General features: G+C 31.5%; 1 protein-coding gene across 2 annotated transcripts; it reads right to left on the bottom strand.

The window, feature by feature from the left end:
• Positions 1 to 1350: 1350 nt before the first annotated feature.
• LOC134281558 (gelsolin-like protein 2) lies at positions 1351 to 23713 on the bottom strand. Of its 2 annotated transcripts, none has more exons than XM_062763995.1 (13): positions 23556 to 23713; positions 20747 to 20827; positions 18505 to 18578; positions 16626 to 16700; positions 15849 to 15920; positions 8851 to 8978; positions 8157 to 8265; positions 7230 to 7340; positions 6307 to 6393; positions 3023 to 3111; positions 2469 to 2547; positions 2211 to 2306; positions 1351 to 1983 (listed from the first exon to the last, which is right to left on the bottom strand). In XM_062763995.1, exons 1-13 carry the CDS (start codon positions 23560 to 23562, stop codon positions 1888 to 1890), a joined length of 1104 nt encoding a protein of 367 aa, XP_062619979.1. In that variant the 5' UTR covers positions 23563 to 23713; the 3' UTR covers positions 1351 to 1887. The 2 variants fall into 2 exon arrangements, with proteins under 2 accessions (XP_062619979.1, XP_062619980.1); XM_062763996.1 differs by lacking the exon at positions 6307 to 6393 and adding an exon at positions 6151 to 6237.
• Positions 23714 to 27739: the final 4026 nt, after the last annotated feature.

Here is a 27739-nt window from a genome sequence, read left to right as displayed (position 1 = left end):
CTCCGAAAACCCAAGATGCATCAACTAACAAAGTTTGATGATTCTAAGCCAATAAGTACTGGAGATATTTAAATATAGCCAAAAAATGTCGAAAGTAGGTCACTGTGACCTAATTTTGGTTGTCACTATCCAAAAACCCAAGATGCATCAACTCACAAAGGTTGATGATTCTAAGCCAATAAATACCTAAGATACTTAAATATAGCCATAAAATGTCGAAAGTAGGTCACCGTGACCTACATTTTTGGTCGACATTTTTCAGAGTCCCAAGATGCATCTCCTGACCAAGTTTGATGATCGTAGGTTTGAAGGTAATCAAAATATGCCTTTTAAACAATTTGAAAACAAATGCCTGCAAAACTCTAAAAGTAGGTCACAGTGACCTTCTTTTTCTTAAATATGTTTTAAGGTCCCATGATGCAGCAACTTACAAGATTTGATGATTCTAACCCTTTCAGTGCCTGAAATAATGGGAATAAATGTTTTAAAAAGGATAAGTCATAAAGTTCAAAAAGTACGTCACGGCGACCTACTTTTAAGTTGACGTTGTTCAAGGACCCAAGATGCATCAACTGACTAAGTTTGATGATCATAGGCCTTAAAGTATCCAAAATATGCCTTCAAATCAATTTGAAAACAAATGCCCGCAAAATTTAAAAAGTAGGTCACCGTGACCTACTTTTGAGTTAACATGATGTGAAGTCCTAAGATGCATCAACTTACAAGATTTGATGATCCTAGTCCTTATAGTAAGCAAAATATGAACATTTTTATTAATTGTAAATTTAGGTCAACTTTAAAGTGACCTTGAGACCACACCCTTTGCCCCAGGGTCATGCCTTGAACAATTTTTAATCTTCAACATATCCTGATCCTTGTTTGTAAGTATGGTGAAAATCTGCCTGGTGGTTCTGGAGAAGAAGATTTTTTAGCAACCAGTACTTTTGGTTTTGTTTTCCTGATTATCTCCCCTTGTTTTAGGGTCCCAACCCTTATTTTAGTATAAATGGTAGCCCTTGGGCCAAGGATACCCTGTGACAAATTTGACACTAATTGGCCAAGGGGTTCTTGAGTTATGGCCCATATTCTAAAAAGTTAATGCACACCGCACAAATGGCCATAGCATTAGCTCTTTGAGCCTTTGGCTCAGAAGAGCTAAAAATGTGCGTCGTAAATTGCACATTATTTTCTTAACGGGAGTGTCGAGGACTGATAAAAACATATAAAAACATAACGCTCCAATTCTCCCTACACTGTCATATGACAGTTCTTAGCAGGTCTCTCTGTTTTTATATATATGTCAATGTCCTATTTACAATATGGGCACTGCTTCAATAAACATAAAACATCGAATGTTATAACTTTTATTTCTATATAAAAATGATCTGCGATGTGCAGCATTATTGCACAAGAAAATAGCACTATAAAACTAGAAAAAAAGAAAGGAATGAAAAAGAATTCCAAAATAATCATTAACCTCAAAACCCATATAATCTACCCTTTATATAAGTAACATTGATAAATGATAATTGTATGTATATATGAAAAATATATAAATTAAGCATATAAAATGAAAAAAAAGGTAAGTGATAAAGAAAAACAAAGATGAGTTTTTCCAACAATCGGTGGTAATTTTCCCCCTAACATAAATCCATACATAATAATACTATACATATTGCTAAATCTCAATTATAGCTATATCTTTGGATAAGAAATCCATCTCATTGGATAGAAAACTATGTATTGCTAAAACCTACATCAAAACATTTAAACTACGATTATATCTGATATCAAAACAACATATTAAAAGTTTCTTTCAACTCAGAAACTGTCATCTCTCAGTATCAAATATTTATGATTAGATTAGCCTCGGCTGTCCTCGGGTAGCTAGGCGCTGAGAGCCATCCGGATCTGTCTGTCATGTTTTCCTTCAGACAGGCACGTGACGCTCAAAAGTGGATGGTCCGTTTTCTGTAGATATTTCTGAAATGTCAGACATAAGGTAACTTTATTAATCCTCAAAATGTTATGAATGAACTTTCATGGCAACGATCATCATCATAACAAATGTAAGATTTGTTTTTGTTTTAAGGAAAGAATTAAATATTGGATAAAACACACAGTAACATTAATTAATAAAACTTTTTTGGGACCAGTGTAAATCAAGATGCATCATTTGTCCATATTGATCATAAAATAGTTCTGCTTACATGGGCATAAGTCATCGCATTCTTTCTCTCAGCAACAGAAGTTTCCAATCCAATCCAAACGTAGACAGCTTTCTTGGTGTCGACAATAAACACATCCTAATGTTAAAAAACGTCAACAGAAATATATTTATCTCACTGTTACACTCATCCAAACTGTGGTGAGTTTTGAACAAGTCTGACCTAAGACAGAACTGCAAGTCTCGATGTTTGATGTCAAATTCCCAGTAGAAAATATTTTAAACAGCAGTGTTCACTCACCTTGCTGTCCAAATCAGACGTGGATACTGACCCACTCTTCTCTACTTTAAACGTCAGATTTCCCGAGGCATCAGACAATCTATAGAAACAAGATGTTGTCATACTTTGATGATGAAACGAAGTGTAAATTTATATGATGGAGCAACGGTGACTTTTTTTTTATTTCAACGTCTTTTTCAGAAGCCCCTGTCTTATAAAGTTCTTGAAGTAAATAATATTCCATTCAAACAATAAGAAAACATGTTTAATAAAGAAAAAAAAGTAAAACTTATAGTTGTAGGTAACAGGAAAACCTACTTCAAAGACATAACTTATTTCTAGATGTGTGCATGTCTTTAATTTGCAGACTTAACTGTCAGTTGTCTACTTCAAGAGGTTATCAAAAAAAGTCGGAAAAAATAAAGCATTTTGAATTCCTGATACATTAATTTGATAAAGATTTTCAACCTTTACATCAAGACAGTCATTTCAGAATCTTAGACTTTGTCTTTGAGAAAATATGTGATGGTATTTGTGTATTTGTGCCCCAATACACTATATGCCCCTCAGCCAACCTGAAGAGTTCCACTGTCAAATCTTTTGGCTTCGTGTTTTCAGCTTCACCTGGTACATCGTCCTCTGTCAAGGCATGGTAAAACTCATGCTGTAAAAGGGATAAGGGCATGGTAAATCTCATGCTGTAAAAGGGACAAGGGCATGGTAAAACTTGTGCTGGAAAAGGGATAAGGGCATTGTAAAACTCGTGCTGTAAAAGGGATAAGGGCATTGTAAAACTCGTGCTGTAAAAGGGATAAGGGCATGGTAAAACTCGTACTTTAAAAGGGATAAGGGCATGGTAAAACTGATGCTTTAAAAAGGATAAAGACATGGTTAAACTCATGCTGTAAAAGGGATAAAGGCATGATAAAACTCGTGCTGTAGAAGGGATAAAGGCATGGTAAAATTCGTGCTGTAAAAGGGATAAAGGCATGGTTAAACTGATGATGTAAAAGGAATAAGGGCATGGTAAAACTCGTATTGTAAAAAGGATAAGGGCATGGTAAAACTGATGCTGTAAAAGGCATAAGGGCATGGTAAAACTGATGATGTAAAAGGAATAAGGGCATGGTAAAACTCGTATTGAAAAAGGGATAAGGGCATGGTAAAACTCTTACTGTAAAAGGGATAGGGATATGGTAAAACTCGTGCTGTAAAAGGGATAAAGGCATGGTAAAACTTGTGCTGTAAAAGGGATAAGGGCATGGTAAAACTCGTGCTGTAAAAGGGTTAAGGGCATGGTAAAACTCATGCTGTAAAAGGGATAAAGGCATGGTTAAACTCATACTGTGAAAGGGATAAAGGCATAGTAAAACTCGTGCTGTAAAAGGGATAAGGGCATGGTTAAACTTGTGCTGTAAAAGGGATTTCTTCTACATAAGCAGCTTGTAGTCAGCATGCAACGATACGGAAAAAAACAGTCCAATTCAAAACCAATCATCAATATACAAAGAAAGATTAAATTCTGCTTCCTTGCTTTTTTTTTTTTTAACCAAAACTTAATTGAGGAGACATGAATTTTTTTGTTATCTTGATCAAATTTTGTGAAATATTTTTTACATAACAGTATACAATGTACAAAGAAACAGAAAAAATATAAAGATTAGAATAGCTCATGTCTTTACCTGAGAATAGAAAAGGACCTTCTCAAGATAAAATCAAACCTTTAGTTCATATCAAAAAAAAATTGTCTGGTTGCCCTCCCCCTACTGACTGACTAAAAATGGCCCAACTCAAAATTTCTAAAATATATTCCAAGACATATTTTATAAATTCCTCTTATCCAGTCAACAAATAATAGTTTTAAAATGTATTGTTATTAACTCGAATTAAAAAAATACCGTTATAATGAATCAAAATCAGTTTCTCTTGGACTTTGCTGTAAGCGTGTTTTACTGTCAGTGATTAAAATGCAAGAAATTTGCAGTACATGTATATGGATATTTAGACATTTTCAAAGAACAAAAAGCAATCTACCATATAACTAATAAATAAATGCAATATTTTCCCTTTTGATATAATTTAAATATTAATGAAAAGACTTGCAAGGTTTAATAATGACCTTAGTATCACAAGGCCAGGAATTTACGAAGTCCAAGTTTGTAATTAATGTTTATATTCCTTTTTTGTTTTAGACGTAAAGGTCGTAAAATGTATATACATGTCAAATACAAGATTTGTTTTGAAACGTAACAGAGTAATGTTAAAATTCTAGCCTTTGTGCCTTACTGTATATTTGTCTTATTTTCTTCCATTTGATAAACATGCAAGCTTGTCTTTTAGTCAAATATACTAATAATAATTATAACAGTCATACATGCATTGGGGTTATAATGATAAAGTGTGATAAACAGATTAATAAATAACTATGTAAATAAATAATCAATTGTATGCATACAGAATAAGTGGAAATTTTAGCAAGACGCAAATTTAACGATTTGTCCTTTAAATTGGATATTTTGTTCTTAACAATAAGTAATTTTAGCAATTTTAAAATGCACACTAAAGAAGCTATTACAAATAAAACACAATTAATTTTTAGCTTAATTGAATTTTAGTGATCTCAACACCCTTGCTAATAATGCCAAAATTAAATCTTAGCTACATATTCTGCTTATATAGTATATTCACTAATTAGTAGGGCTGGGTACTGGCCTAAGATTTCGTATTGCGATAATTTTTAATGTATTGCAATATTTTGAACGTTATCAAAATGGATTTTTTATTATTATACAAACTTTAATTTACATGCAGAATGTACATAACTATGATGACTAAGCAAAAAAAAAAAAAAGATTTAATCTTGTTGGTTTTATTTAATTTATGCTGTAAAATTAACCCATAAAACAGTTTCTGTCTTATTATTTGGAATAATAACAGCCTTTCTTAAATTTGTTATTTATATTTAATGATAAAATTCCTTAGTGAAACCATTTTGCCAGTAAATTGATATTACAAAAAGTTGAAAAACGTATTGCGATACAATATTTTTGTTATATTGCAATATATCAAAATATCAATATTATGGCCCAGCCCTACTCATTAGTATGAATAATTAACAAGTGTAAATTGTAAACATTATAAATAAACCATAAATGAAACTAGAGGTACTGTGAGCAATGAGCTTACTAAATGATACCCCCTGCCTCCCATAATGTCCATGTGTTGCTATATATTGTTTTGCGGTAATGTGTAAAGAGGAATAAATCGTCCTATCAAATGTTATCCAGACGCTTCTATATATGTGACGTCATAGGTAAACATATAATGGCAATGTCCATGTTTTGCTATGGGAAACCTAAAATATGTGTCGAATAAAAAAGTAATATAGGAGGTACACAATGGCAATATGTAATAAAGATTCTGTGAAAGTTTCATTAAATTTCACTCAGTAGTATAAGAGGAGTTGCGGATAAGAGATAAAGCGTAACAGACGGACCGACAGACGGACGTACAGACGGACGGACGGACGAACGGAAATCCCGATTACTATATACCCCCCCCCCCACACTTTTCAAGCGGGGGGTATAATAAACACATGTTAGTATGTTAATTAATTAGTGCTGAGCCACTACACCACTACACAAGCTTCCCGGGTGTGAACTAGCGATACGATCCCCGGCTACTAGTATCTCTCTATACTCACGTCCTTTGATAATAAGCCGTCATCCAGAACTTCTGAACGAGCTTTCCCGTGCCGCTCGTCTTTCAGTTTAAGGATGTACTGCATGGCCTACACAATGACATTTACTACAGAGTTATTTATAGAAGAGAAATAAGTTTAATATCTACATTTACTTACACTCTTAGATAACCCCTCTTCCTCAAGAACTTCGGACTTGGCCTTCCCTCGGCGCTCGTCTTTCAGGGCAATCAAATACTGCATTGCCTGGTGATGTGGTGTGAACATGATTGTCAATTGTTAACAGTTCAAAGAAATAGGTTTAGTTATGCACATGAGATCAGTATTGTTTAATCAAGTTTTAAATCCTTGAAGTATGAAAAACAAAATTTTTTATTCTTGTTCATTATAAAGAAACAAACTAAATACACCATGTTGACTTTAAAATTATAAAAATCATAACACATTTTTTCTAAAAATAAACTTACTTATACACCCCTAGAAGCCCCTTTTGTGCCTAGAGGTACAAATGGCAAAGACTCTGTAACTGATATTTTATGGATACATGTTGCTCCTTCAGTAATTTTCCAGCGACATTTTAAGAAAATTTCCTAAATCTTTGGATAAAACCTTGGAATTCCAAAAGTAGGTCACCGTGACCTACTTTTTTTGTTGGCATACTACTTTTTTGTTAGCATTCTTTCACAAAAAAAGATGCATCAATGACATAGTTTGATGATTCTATACCTTTCATTATCTGATATATTAATATATTCACATATAGCCATAAATATCAAAAGTAGGCCACAGTGCAAGGATAGAAGTTACACAACTAATCAAGTTTGATGATTTTAGTCTCTTAGTATCCTAAATATTGAGAAACAACAATGAAATTCCAAAAGAAGGAAAGTGTGATCAATATTTTAGTTGACACAGACCGTTGAACTGAGATGCATCAAATGAAAACATCTGAAAATTGAGCTATCTGGCCAAACGTGTTCAAATCCATCTGATTGCCACATGAGCATTCTAATGACACTCTGTCCTTTAATTAATTACATTTAACATTCTAATGACACTCTGCCCGTTAATAATTAACATACGTTTATTCTCTCGTCTTTATTGCTCCCTTTACCATTCCACTGGTAAATAGTCAAACCCAGATCCAGAATAAAAACATCTCCACTGTCCAATCGACTCGCAGAGCGTGGAACCTAGGGACGAGATATTGCTTAGTAACTCTAAAATGTGAACCATAAGAAAAATGAGAGGCAACAAAACCACCCATTGCCAAATTTGCCTACCACTGGACAGAATGAAAGATAAATGTGAACATGTACTCGACAGATAGAGAGGGAAACAATTATACCCATTCTACTCTTATCTCATGGACCTCAATAACAACTACCAAAATACCTACACCAGATACTATACTTCAGTTCAGTTCCTCTCATAATTTAGGTATCCTCTGCTACTAATCTTTAGTTCTGTGTGAATTACATGATTTTTTAAGAGTTGTTTAGTCTCATAACTGCAACAGTGTGCGCTAAGAAATTATATAATAAGAAATATTATATAAGACTTTCGTAGTTTTTATTGGCTGAAAGTATGTCACGTGATATTCCTCCTTTTGTGATATTAATGTGAAAACGCTTTCATGGAAAATGATCTTGCACGACACGCCATTCGGTTGCACTTAAGTTACGTAGTACGTGACGTCATAATGTAAGAAGTATGAATTTAACCATTGTGACGTAATGACAGCCGAGTCTGTTTAGTTAGGACTGTGTCAGTGCATTGACTTTGAGTGATTACATAATAAAACTGCTATGGACTTCAGTGAAGGTCAATTATGTGGTTATAAGAACTCATGGCAATTGATATTGACCTCAGACACAGAAAATGATAGCGACCTTGCAGGCTCGGTCGCTATCACTTTCTGTGTCTTCAGTCAATATCAATTGCCATGAGTCCTTATAACCACATATTGACCTACACTGAAGTCCATAATTGTATAATATTTCCTTTACCTGTTTAACTTCCACATTTTTCCTGGTTCCACAGAAGTGAAACAGACGTGGTGTGTATTTCTCAGGGGTCACCTTGTTAAAGCCGGTCTCCGCTCCTCCCTCTAGAATTCTGTAATATCAAACTCTAATGATTCAGAAATATGAAGGACTATAACTATTTTTCCTACAAAGTCAGACAAGACCTTGAGTGACGGTGGACTAGCAGGTTTTACAGTGGAATCATCATTGTTCATGGGGGTCCATGTTTGTGGATTTCTGTGGGTCACCCTTACCCAAGTCTTTACATTCCCTCTAACGTTTATTTTGTAAACTAATTCATTGAATCTACCATATGAATGAGAAATCCACAAAATAACGTCCCACGAACAAGTTAAATTACACTTACCCATGAATTTACATCCCCCTTTATGTTTATTTTGTAAACATATTAATTCATAAACCTAACATATTAATGAGTAATCCACAAAATAACGTCCCATGAACAAGTTAAATTAAACTTACCCATGAATTTACATCCCCCTTTATGTTTATTTTGTAAACATATTAATTCATAAACCTAACATATTAATGAGTAATCCACAAAATTACGTCCCACAAATAAGTTAAATAACACTTACCCATGAAAACTGACACGAAGAATTTAAGACGATTCTACAATAAGCTCTGACTGGAATTTGTTTTTTAAAAAACTTACGTGATTGTATCAAAGTAGGACTTGAAGAGATCAGATTCAAAGCCCTGGACCTCTCTATGTTGGATTGGTTTGTCGTCAAGAAAGGTATCAAGTTCAACAGTCTTATAAGCTGCTGTCCCATACTCATCCTAAAGAACAACGAAAACAATGAAATGAAAGGAAGATAATGTCCATCTATTACCGTATAAGTAATGTCTACTGTCTTATAAGCTGCTGTCCCATACTCATCCTGAAGACAAATGAAAACAATGAAATGAAAGTAAGACAATGTCCATTTATTACCGTATAAACAGAATTTTTAGCAAGGATTAAATTTTGGCATTTTTAGCGAGGGTAGCTGAGATAGCTAAAATTAAATATCACTAAAATTTAATTGCGTTTTGTTTGTAAAAGCTTCGAAAGTGAGAATTTTTAAAATTGCGAAAATTACTTCTCTCTTAAATCAAAATACCAATTTTTGAGGAAAAATCCCTAAATTTTTGTCTCGCTAAAATTTCCACTTATACCATAGATAAAATCAAAACAAGTCTACAGAAATTTTTTCTCTAAAATCCTCTAAAGATTCTTTTTCCGAAAGGCTTGACTTTTAATTTTTGCTTAATTCTATTATGATTCTCTTTCCATATAATATAATCAAAAAGCCTTGCTTGACTATGACTCTGCCAGTTTCACTAGAGGGTTTTGTTAATTTTTTTTAAAAAATATCAAATATTCACCCCAATGAGTGTGCCTCTTCCTTCTCAATTTGAAATAATTTAGTAAAACTTGACTTTTTTTATATACAAAGCTTAAATCTTATGCCCCTTCACTGGTAACTAGAGGGTATTTTATAGAGATGAATGGATTTCATGTTTCTCATGTTCAGAAAGTGGTCCATATTTTTAAAAAGTTCTGTGCTGTCTGTGTTGTACATGTACATAGTAAGTAATCCTCCCTGTGTGTTATATATAAGTAATCCTATCTGTGTGTTATATATAAGTAATCCTATCTGTGTGTGTTATATATAAGTAATCCTATCTGTGTGTGTTATATATAAGTAATCCTATCAGTGTGTGTTATATATAAGTAATCCTTTCTGTGTGTGTTATATATAAGTAATCCTATCTGTGTGTGTTATATATATGTAATATATATAAGTAATCCTATCTGTGTGTGTTATATATAAGTAATCCTATCTGTGTGTGTTATATATAAGTAATCCTATCTGTGTGTGTTATATATAAGTAATCCTATCTTTGTGTGTTATATATAAGTAATCCTATCTGTGTGTGTTATATATAAGTAATCCTATCTGTGTGTGTTATATATAAGTAATCCTATCTGTGTGTGTTATATATAAGTAATCCTATCTGTGTGTGTTATATATAAGTAATCCTATCTGTGTGTGTTATATATGTAATCCTATCTGTGTGTTATATATAAGTAATCCTATCTGTGTGTGTTATATATAAGTAATCCTATCTGTGTGTGTTATATATGTAATCCTATCTGTGTGTTATATATAAGTAATCCTATCTGTGTGTGTTATATATGTAATCCTATCTGTGTGTTATATATAAGTAATCCTATCTGTGTGTGTTATATATAAGTAATCCTATCTGTGTGTGTTATATATAAGTAATCCTATCTGTGTGTGTTATATATAAGTAATCCTATCTGTGTGTGTTATATATAAGTAATCCTATCTGTGTGTGTTATATATAAGTAATCCTATCTGTGTGTGTTATATATATGTAATCCTATCTGTGTGTGTTATATATAAGTAATCCTATCTGTGTGTGTTATATATATGTAATCCTATCTGTGTGTGTTATATATAAGTAATCCTATCTGTGTGTGTTATATATAAGTAATCCTATCTGTGTGTGTTATATATAAGTAATCCTATCTGTGTGTGTTATATATAAGTAATCCTATCTGTGTGTGTTATATATAAGTAATCCTATCTGTGTGTGTTATATATAAGTAATCCTATCTGTGTGTGTTATATATAAGTAATCCTATCTGTGTGTGTTATATATAAGTAATCCTATCTGTGTGTGTTATATATAAGTAATCCTATCTGTGTGTGTTATATATGTAATCCTATCTGTGTGTTATATATAAGTAATCCTATCTGTGTGTGTTATATATAAGTAATCCTATCTGTGTGTGTTATATATGTAATCCTATCTGTGTGTTATATATAAGTAATCCTATCTGTGTGTGTTATATATGTAATCCTATCTGTGTGTTATATATAAGTAATCCTATCTGTGTGTGTTATATATAAGTAATCCTATCTGTGTGTGTTATATATGTAATCCTATCTGTGTGTGTTATATATAAGTAATCCTATCTGTGTGTGTTATATATGTAATCCTATCTGTGTGTTATATATAAGTAATCCTATCTGTGTGTGTTATATATAAGTAATCCTATCTGTGTGTGTTATATATAAGTAATCCTATCTGTGTGTGTTATATATAAGTAATCCTTCCTGTGTGTGTTATATATAAGTAATCCTATCTGTGTGTGTTCTATATAAGTAATCCTATCTGTGTATTATATATAAGTAATCCTATCTGTGTGTGTTATATATAAGTAATCCTTCCTGTGTGTGTTATATATAAGTAATCCTATCTGTGTGTGTTATATATAAGTAAACATAACTGTGTGTGTTATATATAAGTAATCCTATCTGTGTGTGTTATATATAAGTAATCCTATCTGTGTGTGTTATATATAAGTAATCTTATCTGTGTGTTTTATATATAAGTAATCCTATCTGTGTGTGTTATATATTAGTAATCCTATCTGTGTCTTATATATAAGTAATCCTTCCTGTGTGTGTTATATATAAGTAATCCTATCTGTGTGTGTTATATATAAGTAATCCTATCTGTGTGTGTTATATATAAGTAATCCTATCTGTGTGTTATATATATAAGTAATCCTATCTGTGTGTGTTGTATATAAGTAATCCTATCTGTGTATTATATATAAGTAATCCTATCTGTGTGTGTTATATATAAGTAATCCTATCTGTGTGTGTTATATATAAGTAATCCTATCTGTGTGTGTTATATATAAGTAATCCAATCTGTGTGTGTTACATGTAAGTAATCCTATCTGTGTGTGTTATATATAAGTAATCCTATCTGTGTGTGTTATATATAAGTAATCCTATCTGTGTGTGTTATATATAAGTAATCCTATCTGTGTGTGTTATATATAAGTAATCCTATCTGTGTGTTATATATAAGTAATCCTATCTGTGTGTTATATATAAGTAATCCTATCTGTGTGTGTTATATATAAGTAATCCTATCTGTGTGTTATATATATCCTAGTGTGTGTTATATATAAGTAATCCTATCTGTGTGTGTTATATATATGTAATCCTATCTGTGTGTGTTATATATAAGTAATCCTTCCTGTGTGTGTTATATATAAGTAATCCTATCTGTGTGTGTTATATATAAGTAATCCTATCTGTGTGTTATATATAAGTAATCCAATCTGTGTGTGTTATATATAAGTAATCCTATCTGTGTGTGTTATATATAAGTAATCCTATCTGTGTGTGTTATATAAGTAATCCTATCTGTGTGTGTTATATATAAGTAATCCTATCTGTGTGTGTTATATATAAGTAATCCTATCTGTGTGTTATATATAAGTAATCCTATCTGTGTGTGTTATATATAAGTAATCCTATTTGTGTGTGTTATATATAAGTAATCCTATCTGTGTGTGTTATATATAAGTAATCCTATCTGTGTGTTATATATATAAGTAATCCTATCTGTGTGTGTTATATATAAGTAATCCTATCTGTGTGTGTTATATATAAGTAATCCTATCTGTGTGTGTTATATATAAGTAATCATATCTGTGTGTGTTATATATAAGTAATCCTATCTGTGTGTGTTATATATAAGTTATCCTATCTGTGTGTGTTATATATAAGTAATCCTATCTGTGTGTCTTATATATAAGTAATCCTATCTGTGTGTGTTATATATAAGTAATCCTATCTGTGTGTGTTATATATAAGTAATCATATCTGTGTGTGTTATATATAAGTAATCCTATCTGTGTGTGTTATATACAAGTAATCCTATCTGTGTGTGTTATATATAAGTAATCCTATCTGTGTGTGTTATATATAAGTAATCCTATCTGTGTGTGTTATATATAAGTAATCCTATCTGTGTGTGTTATATATAAGTAATCCTATCTGTGTGTTATATATAAGTAATCCAATCTGTGTGTGTTATATATAAGTAATCCTATCTGTGTGTGTTATATATAAGTAATCCTATCTGTGTGTGTTATATATAAGTAATCCTATCTGTGTGTGTTATATATAAGTAATCCTATCTGTGTGTGTTATATAATAGTAATACTATCTGTGTGTTATATATAAGTAATCCTATCTGTGTGTGTTATATATAAGTAATCCTATCTGTGTGTGTTATATATAAGTAATCCTATCTGTGTGTGTTATATATAAGTAATCCTATCTGTGTGTTATATATAAGTAATCCTATCTGTGTGTGTTATATATAAGTAATCCTATCTGTGTGTGTTATATATAAGTAATCCTATCTGTGTGTTATATATAAGTAATCCTATCTGTGTGTGTTATATATAAGTAATCCTATCTGTGTGTGTTATATATAAGTAATCCTATTTGTGTGTGTTATATATAAGTAATCCTATCTGTGTGTGTTATATATAAGTAATCCTATCTGTGTGTGTTATATATAAGTAATCCTATCTGTGTGTGTTATATATAAGTAATCCTATCTGTGTGTTATATATAAAGTAATCCTATCTGTGTGTGTTATATATAAGTAATCCTATCTGTCTGTGTTATATATAAGCAATCCTATCTGTGTGTGTTATATATAAGTAATCCTATCTGTGTGTGTTATATATAAGTAATCCTATCTGTGTGTGTTATATATAAGTAATCCTATCTGTGTGTGTTATATATAAGTTATCCTATCTGTGTGTTATATGTAAGTAATCCTATCTGTGTGTGTTATATATAAGTAATCCTATCTGTGTGTTAAATATAAGTAATCCTATCTGTGTGTGTTATATATAAGTAATCCTATCTGTGTGTGTTATATATAAGTAATCCTATCTGTGTGTGTTATATATAAGTAATCCTATCTGTGTGTTATATATAAGTAATCCAATCTGTGTGTGTTATATATAAGTAATCCTATCTGTGTGTGTCATATATAAGTAATCCTATCTGTGTGTGTTATATATAAGTAATCCTATCTGTGTGTGTTATATATAAGTAATCCAATCTGTGTGTTATATATAAGTAATCCTATCTGTGTGTGATATATATAAGTAATCCTATCTGTGTGTGTTATATATAAGTAATCCTATCTGTGTGTGTTATATATAAGTAATCCTATCTGTGTGTGTTATATATAAGTAATCCTATCTGTGTGTTATATATAAGTAATCCTATCTGTGTGTGTTATATATAAGTAATCCTATCTGTGTGTGTTATATATAAGTAATCCTATCTGTGTGTTATATATAAGTAATCCTATCTGTGTGTGTTATATATAAGTAATCCAATCTGTGTGTGTTATATATAAGTAATCCTATTTGTGTGTGTTATATATAAGTAATCCTATCTGTGTGTGTTATATATAAGTAATCCTATCTGTGTGTGTTATATATAAGTAATCCTATCTGTGTGTGTTATATATAAGTAATCCTATCTGTGTGTTATATATAAGTAATCCTATCTGTGTGTGTTATATATAAGTAATCCTATCTGTCTGTGTTATATATAAGTAATCCTATCTGTGTGTGTTATATATAAGTAATCCTATCTGTGTGTGTTATATATAAGTAATCCTATCTGTGTGTGTTATATATAAGTAATCCTATCTGTGTGTGTTATATATAAGTTATCCTATCTGTGTGTTATATGTAAGTAATCCTATCTGTGTGTGTTATATATAAGTAATCCTATCTGTGTGTGTTATATATAAGTAATCCTATCTGTGTGTGTTATATATAAGTAATCCTATCTGTGTGTGTTATATATAAGTAATCCTATCTGTGTGTGTTATATATAAGTAATCCTATCTGTGTGTGTTATATATAAGTAATCCTATCTGTGTTTGTTATATATAAGTAATCCTATCTGTGTGTGTTATATATAAGTAATCCTATCTGTGTGTGTTATATATAAGTAATCCTTCCTGTGTGTGTTATATATAGGTAGTCCTATCTGTATGTGTTATATATAAGTAATCCTATCTGTGTGTTATATATAAGTAATCCTATCTGTGTGTATTATATATAAGTAATCCTATCTGTGTGTGTTATATATAAGTAATCCTATCTGTGTGTTATATATAAGTAATCCTATCTGTGTGTGTTATATATAAGTAATCCTATCTGTGTGTGTTATATATAAGTAATCCTTCCTGTGTGTGTTATATATAAGTAATCCTATCTGTGTGTGTTATATATAAGTAATCCTATCTGTGTGTGTTATATGTAAGTAATCCTATCTGTGTGTTAAATATAAGTAATCCTATCTGTGTGTTATATATAAGTAATCCTATCTGTGTGTGTTATATATAAGTAATCCTACTTGTGTGTGTTATATATAAGTAATCCTATCTGTGTGTGTTATATATAAGTTATCCTATCTGTGTGTGTTATATGTAAGTAATCCTATCTGTGTGTGTTATATATAAGTAATCCTATCTGTGTGTGTTATATATAAGTAATCCTACCTGTGTGTGTTATATATAAGTAATCCTATCTGTGTGTGTTATATATAAGTAATCCTATCTGTGTGTGTTATATATAAGTAATCCTATCTGTGTGTGTTATATATAAGTAATCCTATCTGTGTGTTATATATAAGTAATCCTATTTGTGTGTTATATATAAGTAATCCTATCTGTGTGTGTTATATATAAGTAATCCTATCTGTGTGTGTTATATATAAGTTATCCTACCTGAGTGCTGTACTTCCCGATCCAGAAGTGGACATCATACAACAACTCATCACTACTGTCATCCTTGTAGGTCTAAAAAGAAATCTTGAGTCACTATTACAAGGGTCATTACATTACAGGGGTTATTACAATAACAGTATCAAAATCAAAGGTTATTACATTACAGGGGTTATTACAATAACAGTATTAAAATCAAAGGTTATTACAATACAGGGTTTATTACAACAACAGTATGTAAATCAGGGATTATAATATTGCAGGGGTTATTACAATGACAGTTTATAATTAATGTTCATTACATTACAAGGGTCATTACAATAACATAATATAAATCAAAGATCATTCCATAACAAGGGTTATTACATTTCAGGAGTCATTACAATAACAGTATATAAATCCAAAGTTATTACATTTAAGTTGTCATAACAATAACAGTATATAAATCAGGGATTATTACATTACAGGGGTTATTACAATAACTGTATATAAATCAGGGATCATTACATTGCAGGGGTTATTACAATAACAGTATATAAATCAAGGGTTATCACATTACTGGGGCCAAAACAATTACAGTATAAAAATCAAGGATCATTACATTACAAAGATTTTTACATAAATAGAAAATAAATCAAGGGTAATTACATTATAGGGGTCATTACATCACATGTAACATTACATTACAGGATCATAAAAATAACAGAACACAAAATGAAATCAAGGTTCATTACATTACACTGAAGTAGATAACCATTCATTCTATAAAGAAATACTCACGTTTAATACAATGTAAGAATCTCCATTGTAAAATTTCCCATAATCCTCTTTGGGCCAGGATGTCACCTTGAATTTCTAAAATAAATAAATAATTTCAAAAATCTAGTTATTTCTGATCCAGTTAAAATAGTCATTATTGTCTATTGAAAAACACACATACGAAGTACCAGGAATGTTTACTTCTGAATCATTCCAAATGAAATTCATTAAATAATAATACTTGATAATTTTAATATATGTTTTAAACTAACAGGGAATGAAAAATCAGTTTGTTATCCCATTAAAGCATGATTGCTATAACCATAAAATTTTACAAAATTATAAGCCCAAACAAGACATATTACATGTAACAACAACACAACAAAACCAACAACAACAAAGCAGCTGTCATCAACACAACAGCTCAACAAAACCAACAACAACAAATCAGCTGTCATCAACACAACAAAACCAACAACAAACCAGCTGTCAACAACACAACAGCACAACAAAACCAAAAACAACAAAACAGCTGTCATCAACACAACAGCACAGCAAAACCAACAACAACAAACCAGCCTTCAACAACACAACAAAACCAACAACAACAAACCAGCTGCCATCAACACAACCAAATCAACAACAACAAACAGCTGTCATAAACACAACAAAACCAATAACAAACCAGCTGTCAACAACACAATAGCACAACAAAACCAACAACAAAAAAACAGCTGTCAACAACACAACAAAACCAACAACAACAAACCAGCTGTCATCAACACAACAGAACAAAACCAACAACAACAAACCAACTGTCAACAACACAACAAAATCAACAACAAACAGCTGTCATAAACACTACAAAACCAACAACAAACAGCTGTCATAAACACAACAAAACCAACAACAAACCACCTGTCATCAACACAACAAAACCAACAACAACAAAACACTGTCATCAACACAACAGCTGTCATAAACACTTCAAAACCAACAACAAACAGCTGTCATAAACACAACAAAACCAACAACAAAACAGCTGTCATCAACACAACAACACCAACAACTTAACAAGAGTCAACAACACAACAAAACCAACAACAACACAACAGCTGTCATCAACACAACCAACCAATCCCTCAGCAGAAAAATTTCATAATAAAAGTAAAATAATTCAATTTTGTTTGTATTCTAGCCTCTGATTGATCAAAAGCCAAAAAGGAACAAAGACAATTTCTGTATAACCTGGTTTGGTAATCCCCCTCCTTGAACAACCAACTGAATCATCTTTATCTAAGCAATCCTCTCATTTTTCAGTCTTCAGAATTCATGCTAAAATTTCAGATTTACTAAATGTACCATGAAACCTCCAACAGTAACTCAGTCTTACCACATGTATAACAAATAACCTGGCTGCTTGGTCTCTGTTTCAGTTTATACTCCCCTCAAGTTCAACACTGGTTATAGATCTACTTTAACATGTTTAACAGGTACATTAAACTACATTATACAATTATTGCTGTTTGTGAGGTCATTACGTTGATTTAAACACCTGATGAGTGTAATATTCACTGAGTCTGAAGGGTGAAGTGAATACTGTACTTCAAAGGTGGCTAAAAAATCATCATATTGACCGCAATTAACAACAATAACTGTTTTATTAAATGATTAAATGATAGCAAACTCAGTTATCTTCAGTAATCGAAGATTCGGGTATATGTAGTTTTTGCCCTGTATGTCTTTCTGTCTTCAAGAACTTTAATTATGCCAATAACTTTTCAGTGGGTAGAACTATGGCATTCATATCTTTCTTTGCAATGGGCATCACAAATTTTGACTATTACCATAACTTTTGAACAGGTGGTGATAAAACCTTGTATATAGTACATATACTGACCACAATCCTCCAGATTTGGAGTCCTGGTTTCTGTCCGATTCCTTTCCAGGCTGGTTCTGATTCTGCAGACTCCTCTACAACAAAAAATAACATGTACAGACAAAGATAGCAACATGTACACACAAATAAAAATAACAACACGTACACACAAACAAAAATAACAACATGTATACACAAACAAAAATAACAACATGTACACACAAATAAAAATAACAACATGTACACACAAACAAAAATAACAACATGTACAGACAAACAAAAATAACAACATGTACACACAAATAAAAATAACAACATGTACAGACAAACAAATATAACAATATATACACACAAACAAAAATAACAACATGTACAGACAAACAAAAATAACAACATGTACAGACAAACAAAAATAACAACATGTACAGACAAACAAAACAAACAACATGTACAGACAAACACACATACAATCAGTGTATTGTAAATTACAAAAAATTACTTTTGACTTCTTTCTGTATAGTGTATAATACATACTTTTTATCTATTTCTCTATATAGCATATAATACATACTTTTTATCTATTTCTCTATATAGCATATAATACATACTTTTTATCTATTTCTATATATAGCATATTATACATACTTTTTATCTATTTCTCTATATATATAGCATATAATACATACTTTTTATCTATTTTTCTATATAGCATATAATACATACTTTTTATCTATTTCTCTGGCTATTTAGTACATACTTTTGACCTATTTCTTTGTATAGTATTTAGTACCTACTTTTGACCTGTTTCTCTGTACAGTGTATTACATACTTTTGACTTGTTTCTCTGTATAGTATATAGTTCATACTTTTGACCTATTACTCTGGCTATTTAGTACCTACTTTTGATCTGTTTCTCTGTACAGTGTATTACATACTTTTGACTTGTTCATATATAGTACTTTTTGACTCTGGCTATTTAGTTTCTGTACAGTATATAGTACCTGTATAGTATATTTTGAGTACATACTTTTGACCTGTTTCTCTGTATAGTATATAATACATACTTTTGACCTGTTTCTCTGTATAGTATATAGTTCATACTTTTGACCTTGTTGTATATAGTACTCTGTACAGTATATAATACCTACTTTTGACCTGTTTCTCTGTACAGTATATAATACATACTTTTGATCTGTTTCTCTGTACAGTGTATTACATACTTTTGACCTGTTTCTCTGTACAGTATATAGTACCTACTTTTGACCTGTACAGTATATAGTACCTACTTTTGACCTGTACAGTATATAATACCTACTTTTGACCTGTTTCTCTGTATAGTATATAATACATACTTTTGACCTGTATAGTATATACGCAGCACTGTTAAGGCCTACTATGAGAAATCAGAATATTTTATAATACACAGAACTACTTTTAGACCTGTTTCTCTGTTACGTGATAATGCATAGTTCGTGTACTTAATGTAGGTCATTAGCAAATTTCAATATCGCAACGGCATACCCTAGTTGAAATTAAAAATTCATATTAATTGTTTCTGCATACCTTTTTTGACCTGTTTTTTCTCCAATGTAAATATGTTTGACTTTTACCAGTATATAAAATATTTAAAGAAAGCAGCAGCACTTTTCACTTTTGACCTGTTATGCCCTTGCGAAAAGTACAATTTTATAGGCATCTCGTAAAATATATACCTGTACATATAAACACAACATAATTTATAAAATACATTCTCTATAGTATAGCACTATATACATCGGTATTTATCGTACCTGTAAATAATATTCTTTTAATAAAACGCACCTGTAAAAAATTCCTCAGTATCTGCCTCTCACAGCACATGAAATGCGTCATTTTTACTATGACGTCATGTTTACAAGTTCATCGCGATCTGCTTTGTTTAAAACCAGCTACATGGGATTTAACAAGCAACTTCTTTTAATGCATCGATAAGTATATATTGTTGTTTATTATGCTACTTTTGACCTGTTTTTTTTTTCGTGTGATGTCACAGTAAACTTTTCCCGTATAAATTAGGCCCCGCCCCCTTTTCAAGCCTGTATAATACCTACTTTTGACCTGTACAGTATATAGTACATACTTTTGACCTGTTTCTCTGTATAGTATATAATACCTACTTTTGACCTGTTTTTTGGTATAGTGTATAGTACCTACTTTTGACCTCTATGTATAGTATATAGTACATACTTTTGACCTGTTTCTCTGTACAGTATATAGTACCTACTTTTGACCTGTTTTTCGGTATCGGATCCAAACAAAGCTAGATTGCTGTCCTTCCAGTCATACTGCTTGGCTTTGGTTAGACCTATAATAAAGAAGAAATCAATGTACTGAAAGTACTGGTAAGACCTACAATAATAAAAAATCAAAGACATTAGATTTACAATGTAGAATTGAACTACATTATAAAGGAAAAAAGAAAACTTTTAAGAATTCGCTGTTACACAATAACATTAGACACTGATCACTCATGTGACTTAACTAACATAAAATGGTACTGTTCAAATTGCTTTTTAAAAATTTTTTTTAGGGTTGTTTCAATTAGTTTTTCGAAGGTCTTTAAAGCTATGATGTATAAAATGATGGATACACAATGAAAGGTTTGTATGTGACAACACGTTTACAACCTGTTATAGCTTTTATGATAGGAAATACCTCCTTGATCACAATTTGTATAAGGACATATATAAATTGAGGAAGTATATTTGAGGGCTATTTGAAAGCTTAAACAAATTAGACATGCTATATTCATGCATATTACACACAGAAATAGAAAGTTTATGTATGTGTTCAGTATTTTGCTGACTATATACAAATATGACAGGAGAAGCCATACCTATACTGATATAACTAATCATGGCCCTGCCATTAATGATAATTTTTTTTTTAAAATCAAATATTGTTTTTCCATTTATATGTTTTACTCCAAGTAATATTATATGAAAGTTTTATATGAAATAATTTGTTCCTGGATTGAGGATCAAATCTATTAAGAAAATTATATACTTGAATGGACATCTATTCACAAAATCTAACCCAAAGCATTAGTCTAGATGTTATTTTGGCCAATTGGGGTTTCCATTAAGATGCCCCATGTTATGGAGTACAGCAATTCCTGACTCAGCATAAAATTAATCAGTTCCGGATTTGTTCTGCCGTTCAGTCCTCTTGAATTTCATGACTACATTTCCTTCTGTATACAACTACATCATCATGTAGATGTTTTCAGTCACCGTCCTTAGCTAAGGCTTGTAACACAGACAGCTATTAGTACCCAAGGAGTTCACAATTACTTCAGGCACATCAAGTCTCAATGTATCAAGATATGTTAAATTTCAAATCTCTCAGACTTGTGATATTCACAATGGTGTGAGAAAAATTCAAAACATAAGTGATTATGTTTCTTATCAATTTAAAGGAACAATTTTTGAATATCAGTTAATATAATTACAGCAAACATTTATGATTATTTTTAAGGAATCGGTCACAGTTTAGTTAGTAGGGTATGCCAGGGCATCAACAGGAGTTGGAAACATTGGATAATTTGTGAAGCCTGTTATGCATAAATTATCCCACGCTTCCAGCTAACGTTGATGCCCTGGCATACTCTACTAACTAGATCATGTAGATAGTGATTCCTTATATTTCCATTTCATTTGAAATATTATTGTAAATTAAGATTTTAAAAATGTAGACTAATAGATTTAAATTACACCAATTTCAGTAGTCCTTTTCCATCGAAGTCCGACACAGACAAATGCACAAGATTTACGAGCATTTTAGGTCTTCTTCATGTTCTTAGCTCCTGACCTTTCATTTGGTGAAATTTATATCCCAGTTCAATTATCAAGAAATCAATTCATCTAACTTTGAAAGAGTTATCACAGAGAAAATAAATAGAAATGGAAATATTTCATGCATCGGCACAATGTTTCATTGAAATTCTAATGTTTGTATTTGAACCAGGTATAATATTCCAAAAAACCTCCCTTGAAAAGGAAAAATCTATTTCCTCAACTTTATTATTTTATGTCATCCTATCTTACTAGTAATATTATGTTAAATCATGATAAAAGATGATAAATGTCTTATGTGACATTGTGAAGTGTATTTTATAAGTAGACTTAATCTACCTCTTTCCTGATAGAGGATGGCTGCGTATCCTTTTAGAGTGAGGCGTATTTGCTGATAAAGTTGATAAAGTCTCTTAAAAACCTTTTATATTTATATTGTATTACTTCCTTTTTGACTAAACAACTTCAGACAAGATATTGTTTATATGCCCCCCCCCCCAAAAAAAAAAATAATTGCTACAAAATGTGTATTAATTTGCATTTTATCAACTTCGAAAATAATATATATCTTTCTTAAAAATATATTAATTTTTTTTAAATCTGTTCACAAATTACATATTTATGAGATTTTTTAACAAAGCTAACAGAATCATGTCCCGTGTTTTCCCTAAGAGCCAGCTCATTACCAGCCAAATTGACCACTTCCACTGACAAAAATACAGCTTTGATATAAAAATTTGTTGTTAGGTCCACAGAGATTCTGTTCATAAACCTCAGCCCCTAGCCTGTTACAACTGACCTCTAACCCTTTTCTTTGAAATATAGGGAAAACACTGCATGTCAAATGTAAACTCACAAAAAAATGCTGAATCATGTCAAATATAAACTAACAAAAATCTCCTTGTAGAGGTCTCTTATTCACAGGAAATCTCTAACGACAATTTATTATCATATTATTTTCCTTGTATTACAGATACTGTAAATTATCTTGATTCACCCTGCATCACATTAACACATTTAACATTTGTAATGATGTTATGAGAATAATATAAAGCTAACATAGAATTCTATGTTCAATCAATAGAGTGAGAATAACTTGGAAAACATGTATAAAAAAATCAAGACTGAAGAAAAAGAAGTGAAGGAGAGAGAAAACAGATCACTCAATTAAACACCATTTTTAGTAAGTTTTTATAATCTTACACAAGATAAAACAGAGATGAATTGAACTGTACAAACCTGACATGTTGAGTGTTGACCACCGCCTGATTACAAATCGTCACTTCACGACAAACAGGAAGTGTAACTCTCTATATACACCCTGATAGGACAGGAACTGAAATGTACAAACATCGTACATCAGGCCACAAGAAGTAATTATTTGTTTCACTGATCCATTCCGCAAACAATTATTCATTAGCTTCGCTAATAATTATATACAGGAAAGGAAGGCAATAAAATAAATGGGTTTTACAGCTATCACCTCCTGGCAAAATTGGCACTCCATACTTCATACTAACATGAACTCTCTATATAAAGCTTTGCTTCCTCCTTTATTCATTTTTTCTCTCCTTTTCAATTCCTTTCTTTCCTTCTCTCTCTCTCCCTCACTCCCTCCCCCCCCCCACTTTTCTCAAACAAAAATGAATACTACTATGATAAAATTATCATAATTATTAATTTCATATGCTAATGGTTGTATTAAAACATTGTTTTTTTCAATTTCTTTTTTTTTTTAAATGCTGTCAACTCTACATTTTTGATTTCTCCTTTTTTGTAAACGTCCATTGCCCTTTAAATCATTTAAATTGCATTAAAAACATATTGTCATGGCAACTATTAAATATTCTTTATTATTTTATTTTTAATTATGTGTAACTGTAAACTACATAATCATGTAAATTAAATTAGATGTATCCGTGGCCTATGCCTTGAATTTATAGGATGATTAAGAAAGTGGCTTGTCATTTATTAAATATATCCCAGTATATATGTCTTTGTTTAAAATAAGTCAAACTTCCTTAGGGAAGAACTATTATAAAACACTTTCAAATCATGGCTTGTGTATACAGATAAAGCTTCCCATGTTTAAAATAGAATTTCCTTTGTACTTTCCACTGTACATATACGCATTGTGTTTCAGGGTCCACAGACATAAGGAGTTACCAATCAAAGTCCTGAAGGGCCTGAAAGTCAACTGAAAGTCAACTCGCTCATCCACAAACACAACTCATATTTACCAGTCAAAGGCCTAAAGGGCCTGAGAGTCGACTCGCTCATCCACGAACACAAGAAGTTACCAATCAAAGGCCTGAAGGGCCTGAGAGTTGACTCGCTCATCCACGAACGCAACTCATATTTACCAATCAAAGGCCTGAAGGGCCTGATAGTGGACTCGATCATCCACGAACACAAGGAGTGGTTTGTTACTCTTATGAACTAATCAAAGGCCTGAAGGGCCTGAGAGTTGACTCACTTACGTAAGAACATGAGGAGTGATTGTTACTCATATGAACCAAAAAAAGCAAAAAAGTATGGCTGGAACAGAAATCTAACCCACAACCAAATACCCAGGTGCTCTAATTCTCTTGGTATTAATATTATAAAACCAATTCACTCCTCCCTCTTTAGATCGTGTTTGCCCTCCAAGACACAACCCAAATTCTTTAGCCCTGGCAAAATGCTCATGTGCAGGTCCAAGGGGTGGTCAATGTCCAATGGGTTATAAAACAGAAAAAGAGGCAATGTATGACTAGACAAGGAATCAAACCTAGAACCATATAGTTAGGCCCTCTGCCACTTGACCTATCTGAGACAATCAAACCCTGGATTCCTGCAGCCAGCCCTTCTACCATCTGACCTATCTAAGACAATGTATGACTGGACAAGGATTCAAACCTGGAACCCTGTAGTCAGGCCCTCTACCACTTGACCTATCTGGGACAATGTTTGGCTGGACAAAGAATCAAACCCAGGACTCCTGCAGCCAGCCCTTCTACCATCTGACCAATCTAAGACAATGTATGACTGGACAAGGATTCAAACCTGGACCCTGCAGCCAGCCCTTCTACCATCTGACCTATCCAGGTGGATATTTACAACTCAGACCATTACACCCCAAGTTTTCATTTTTTAATACCTCTCCCCTAAACTCAATCTCATAGTATTCTAATTCAGTATCCCTTAAAAACTGCATCATGACAACAGGGTGTACAAGACACACAAATACAAAGTTCAACTATCAGATACCCTTGGTTGGGAATGTCTTATTAGACATTTTAGTCTGGGTGTATAACTTGCTTATGCCTTTAACACCTAATAATATTGTAAACCACATTTTTGTCATGTGCCACAAATATCAACAAGTTTCACGACCCTCTTTTAACGTGCGAATATTAATCACAGCTAATAAATTATTTATTTCTCTTAGCATTTGATTCAGAAGAGAATATTTTAATCAGAAGCAAAATTTAATCATCATGGATTGATTTCAAACTCATAAATCATGGAAAAAAGATGATGATTGTGAATAAACGTAAACATAATTCATTAAATCCATTCATTTAAAAACACATTTTGAAATTACAGGGCTTCCGAATTAAAACTTCTTTGTAAGCATAAATTCATTTTAAGCGTGTTTGCATGCTTTCAACATGTTTTACTCTATTTATGTCTGTACAAATAATCATATCAAAAAGCTTTTTTTTATTTTTTGCAGATTCTTCCTTGATTTTCTTGAAAAGAGTGAACCCATGCATGTGCACTTACTGTAAACCCACTATAATTCATGTCATCTTTTATTCGTGATTCATCAATTTGAAATCAAACCACGACAATTAATTTTTGTGACTGAGGAAATGTTCTGTACAAATGCTCAAGAAAATGTTTAGCGCAGTTCACTTGCGAATAAAAGTTGGTTTACAGTAATTTACCTATAATATGGACAGTCACTGTATTTTATCAAAACAAGAGCCATTCATTGACTTTAACATTATAAAAAAAATATTTCCACATAGGAACAGCTGTTGAATTTCAATAATTTTATCTATTTGATTAAATGTTTCATGTGCACAAACACTTATAGATCAATGTTATCACACATATTTTTTTTATATAGAGCTGAATGTGGTGCATATATTACAAAGCTTTAGAATCTATTCAATATATTAAAACTTCAGTAATTTATAAAGGATGTGGAGAGAAAAATGTTTACTAACTCCTACAAAGAATTCAATATTCCCCTTTAAAAATCAGATTTTGTAAATTCTACACTTATGATTAATATTTATTATAATGTAATGACCTTAAAAAATTTATTGTTCGTAATGATATAGGGTTCTCCATGATTTGAAATTTTACTGTGTTGCAGAGTTTACGCGAAGCACTAATATTTTGCGGTATTTTCGCCATCAAATTCGTGATTTAATCCATATTCATTTTAATAACAAAAGAATACAAGCACACATTTAAAAGGAAATTGCGGTCAATACAGTCGAAACTACTTACTATTTTTGAAAGTAAATTTGCCATGATTTTTTCGGTTTTCTTGATCGAATTGCCGAATTACAAAAAAAAAATATTCGGAATACTTTTGAGAGTTCCTTGTAAACTAATATAATTAGTTTATTTATTTCAATTGATTTCACTACGATGTTTAACTTTAAATGCCAACATAATTCTAGAGCCAGGCTCATAGAAAAACATATTTAGATAGCTTAAAAAAATTAAATATGATGTATTTTTTATGCGACTACCAATTCACCGTTACTAGAAGTGTAAAAACAAATTATTTGTCGTTGTTCCTTCATGCGTAAACTCCGGGGAGGGTCAAGGAGATAATTGATTATGCGAGGTGAATCCCTAATTAAGTGCTAATTAAATGCTCTACCTGTTAGATTTGTTTGATAAAAGACTCAGTTATAGAGAATTTCTATGTTTAGATTTCTAATCATCACAGATCTTACTGTGTCGGCAAAATTTTTACTTGTCGCACGCATTAAATTTAAACCGTTACTGTGTCGGAGAAAATTTTACTGTGTCGGGAGCAACACAGTAAAACAGCTCATGGAGAACCCTGATAGTCTATATCATTTGATCATATTTTGTCTAAAAAGTTTTGCGTCATTTGTCAGGTCATTGCTTTTTATTACACAGCCCTCACTCTGCCTATCTGATCCATTACTGGGATCACGGCATACCGTGACATGAATAACGGGATGACGTAAAATATTACAAAGCAATGGTTTTATTTGTAACTCACATAACTGAGTACTCTGTATATGCGAAAACAATAAAATAAAAATAAATAAAGGTGGATCGGGAAGAAAGTGTATAATTGTTTAATTTATTTATTTTTTATGTGTTTACATTTAAATGTTAATTTTTTTTTTAAAAATAACAATTGATTTATTAATATTTCGTTA

Source organism: Saccostrea cucullata, unplaced genomic scaffold, assembly GCF_032062105.1.
Source record: "Saccostrea cucullata isolate Sc308-1 unplaced genomic scaffold, CSIRO_AGI_Scuc_v1 ctg5589, whole genome shotgun sequence".
NCBI classification, from domain to species: domain Eukaryota; kingdom Metazoa; phylum Mollusca; class Bivalvia; order Ostreida; family Ostreidae; genus Saccostrea; species Saccostrea cuccullata.
This window is presented reverse-complemented; position numbering and strand designations above follow the sequence as displayed.

Coding starts and splice junctions, on each gene's coding strand:
- LOC134281558 (XM_062763995.1), bottom strand. Junction 18,579..20,746: donor TACCGAAAAACAGGTCAAAA/GTAGGTACTATA, acceptor TTTTTGTTGTAG/AGGAGTCTGCAGAATCAGAA. Junction 16,701..18,504: donor TCCAAATCTGGAGGATTGTG/GTCAGTATATGT, acceptor TATTTATTTTAG/AAATTCAAGGTGACATCCTG.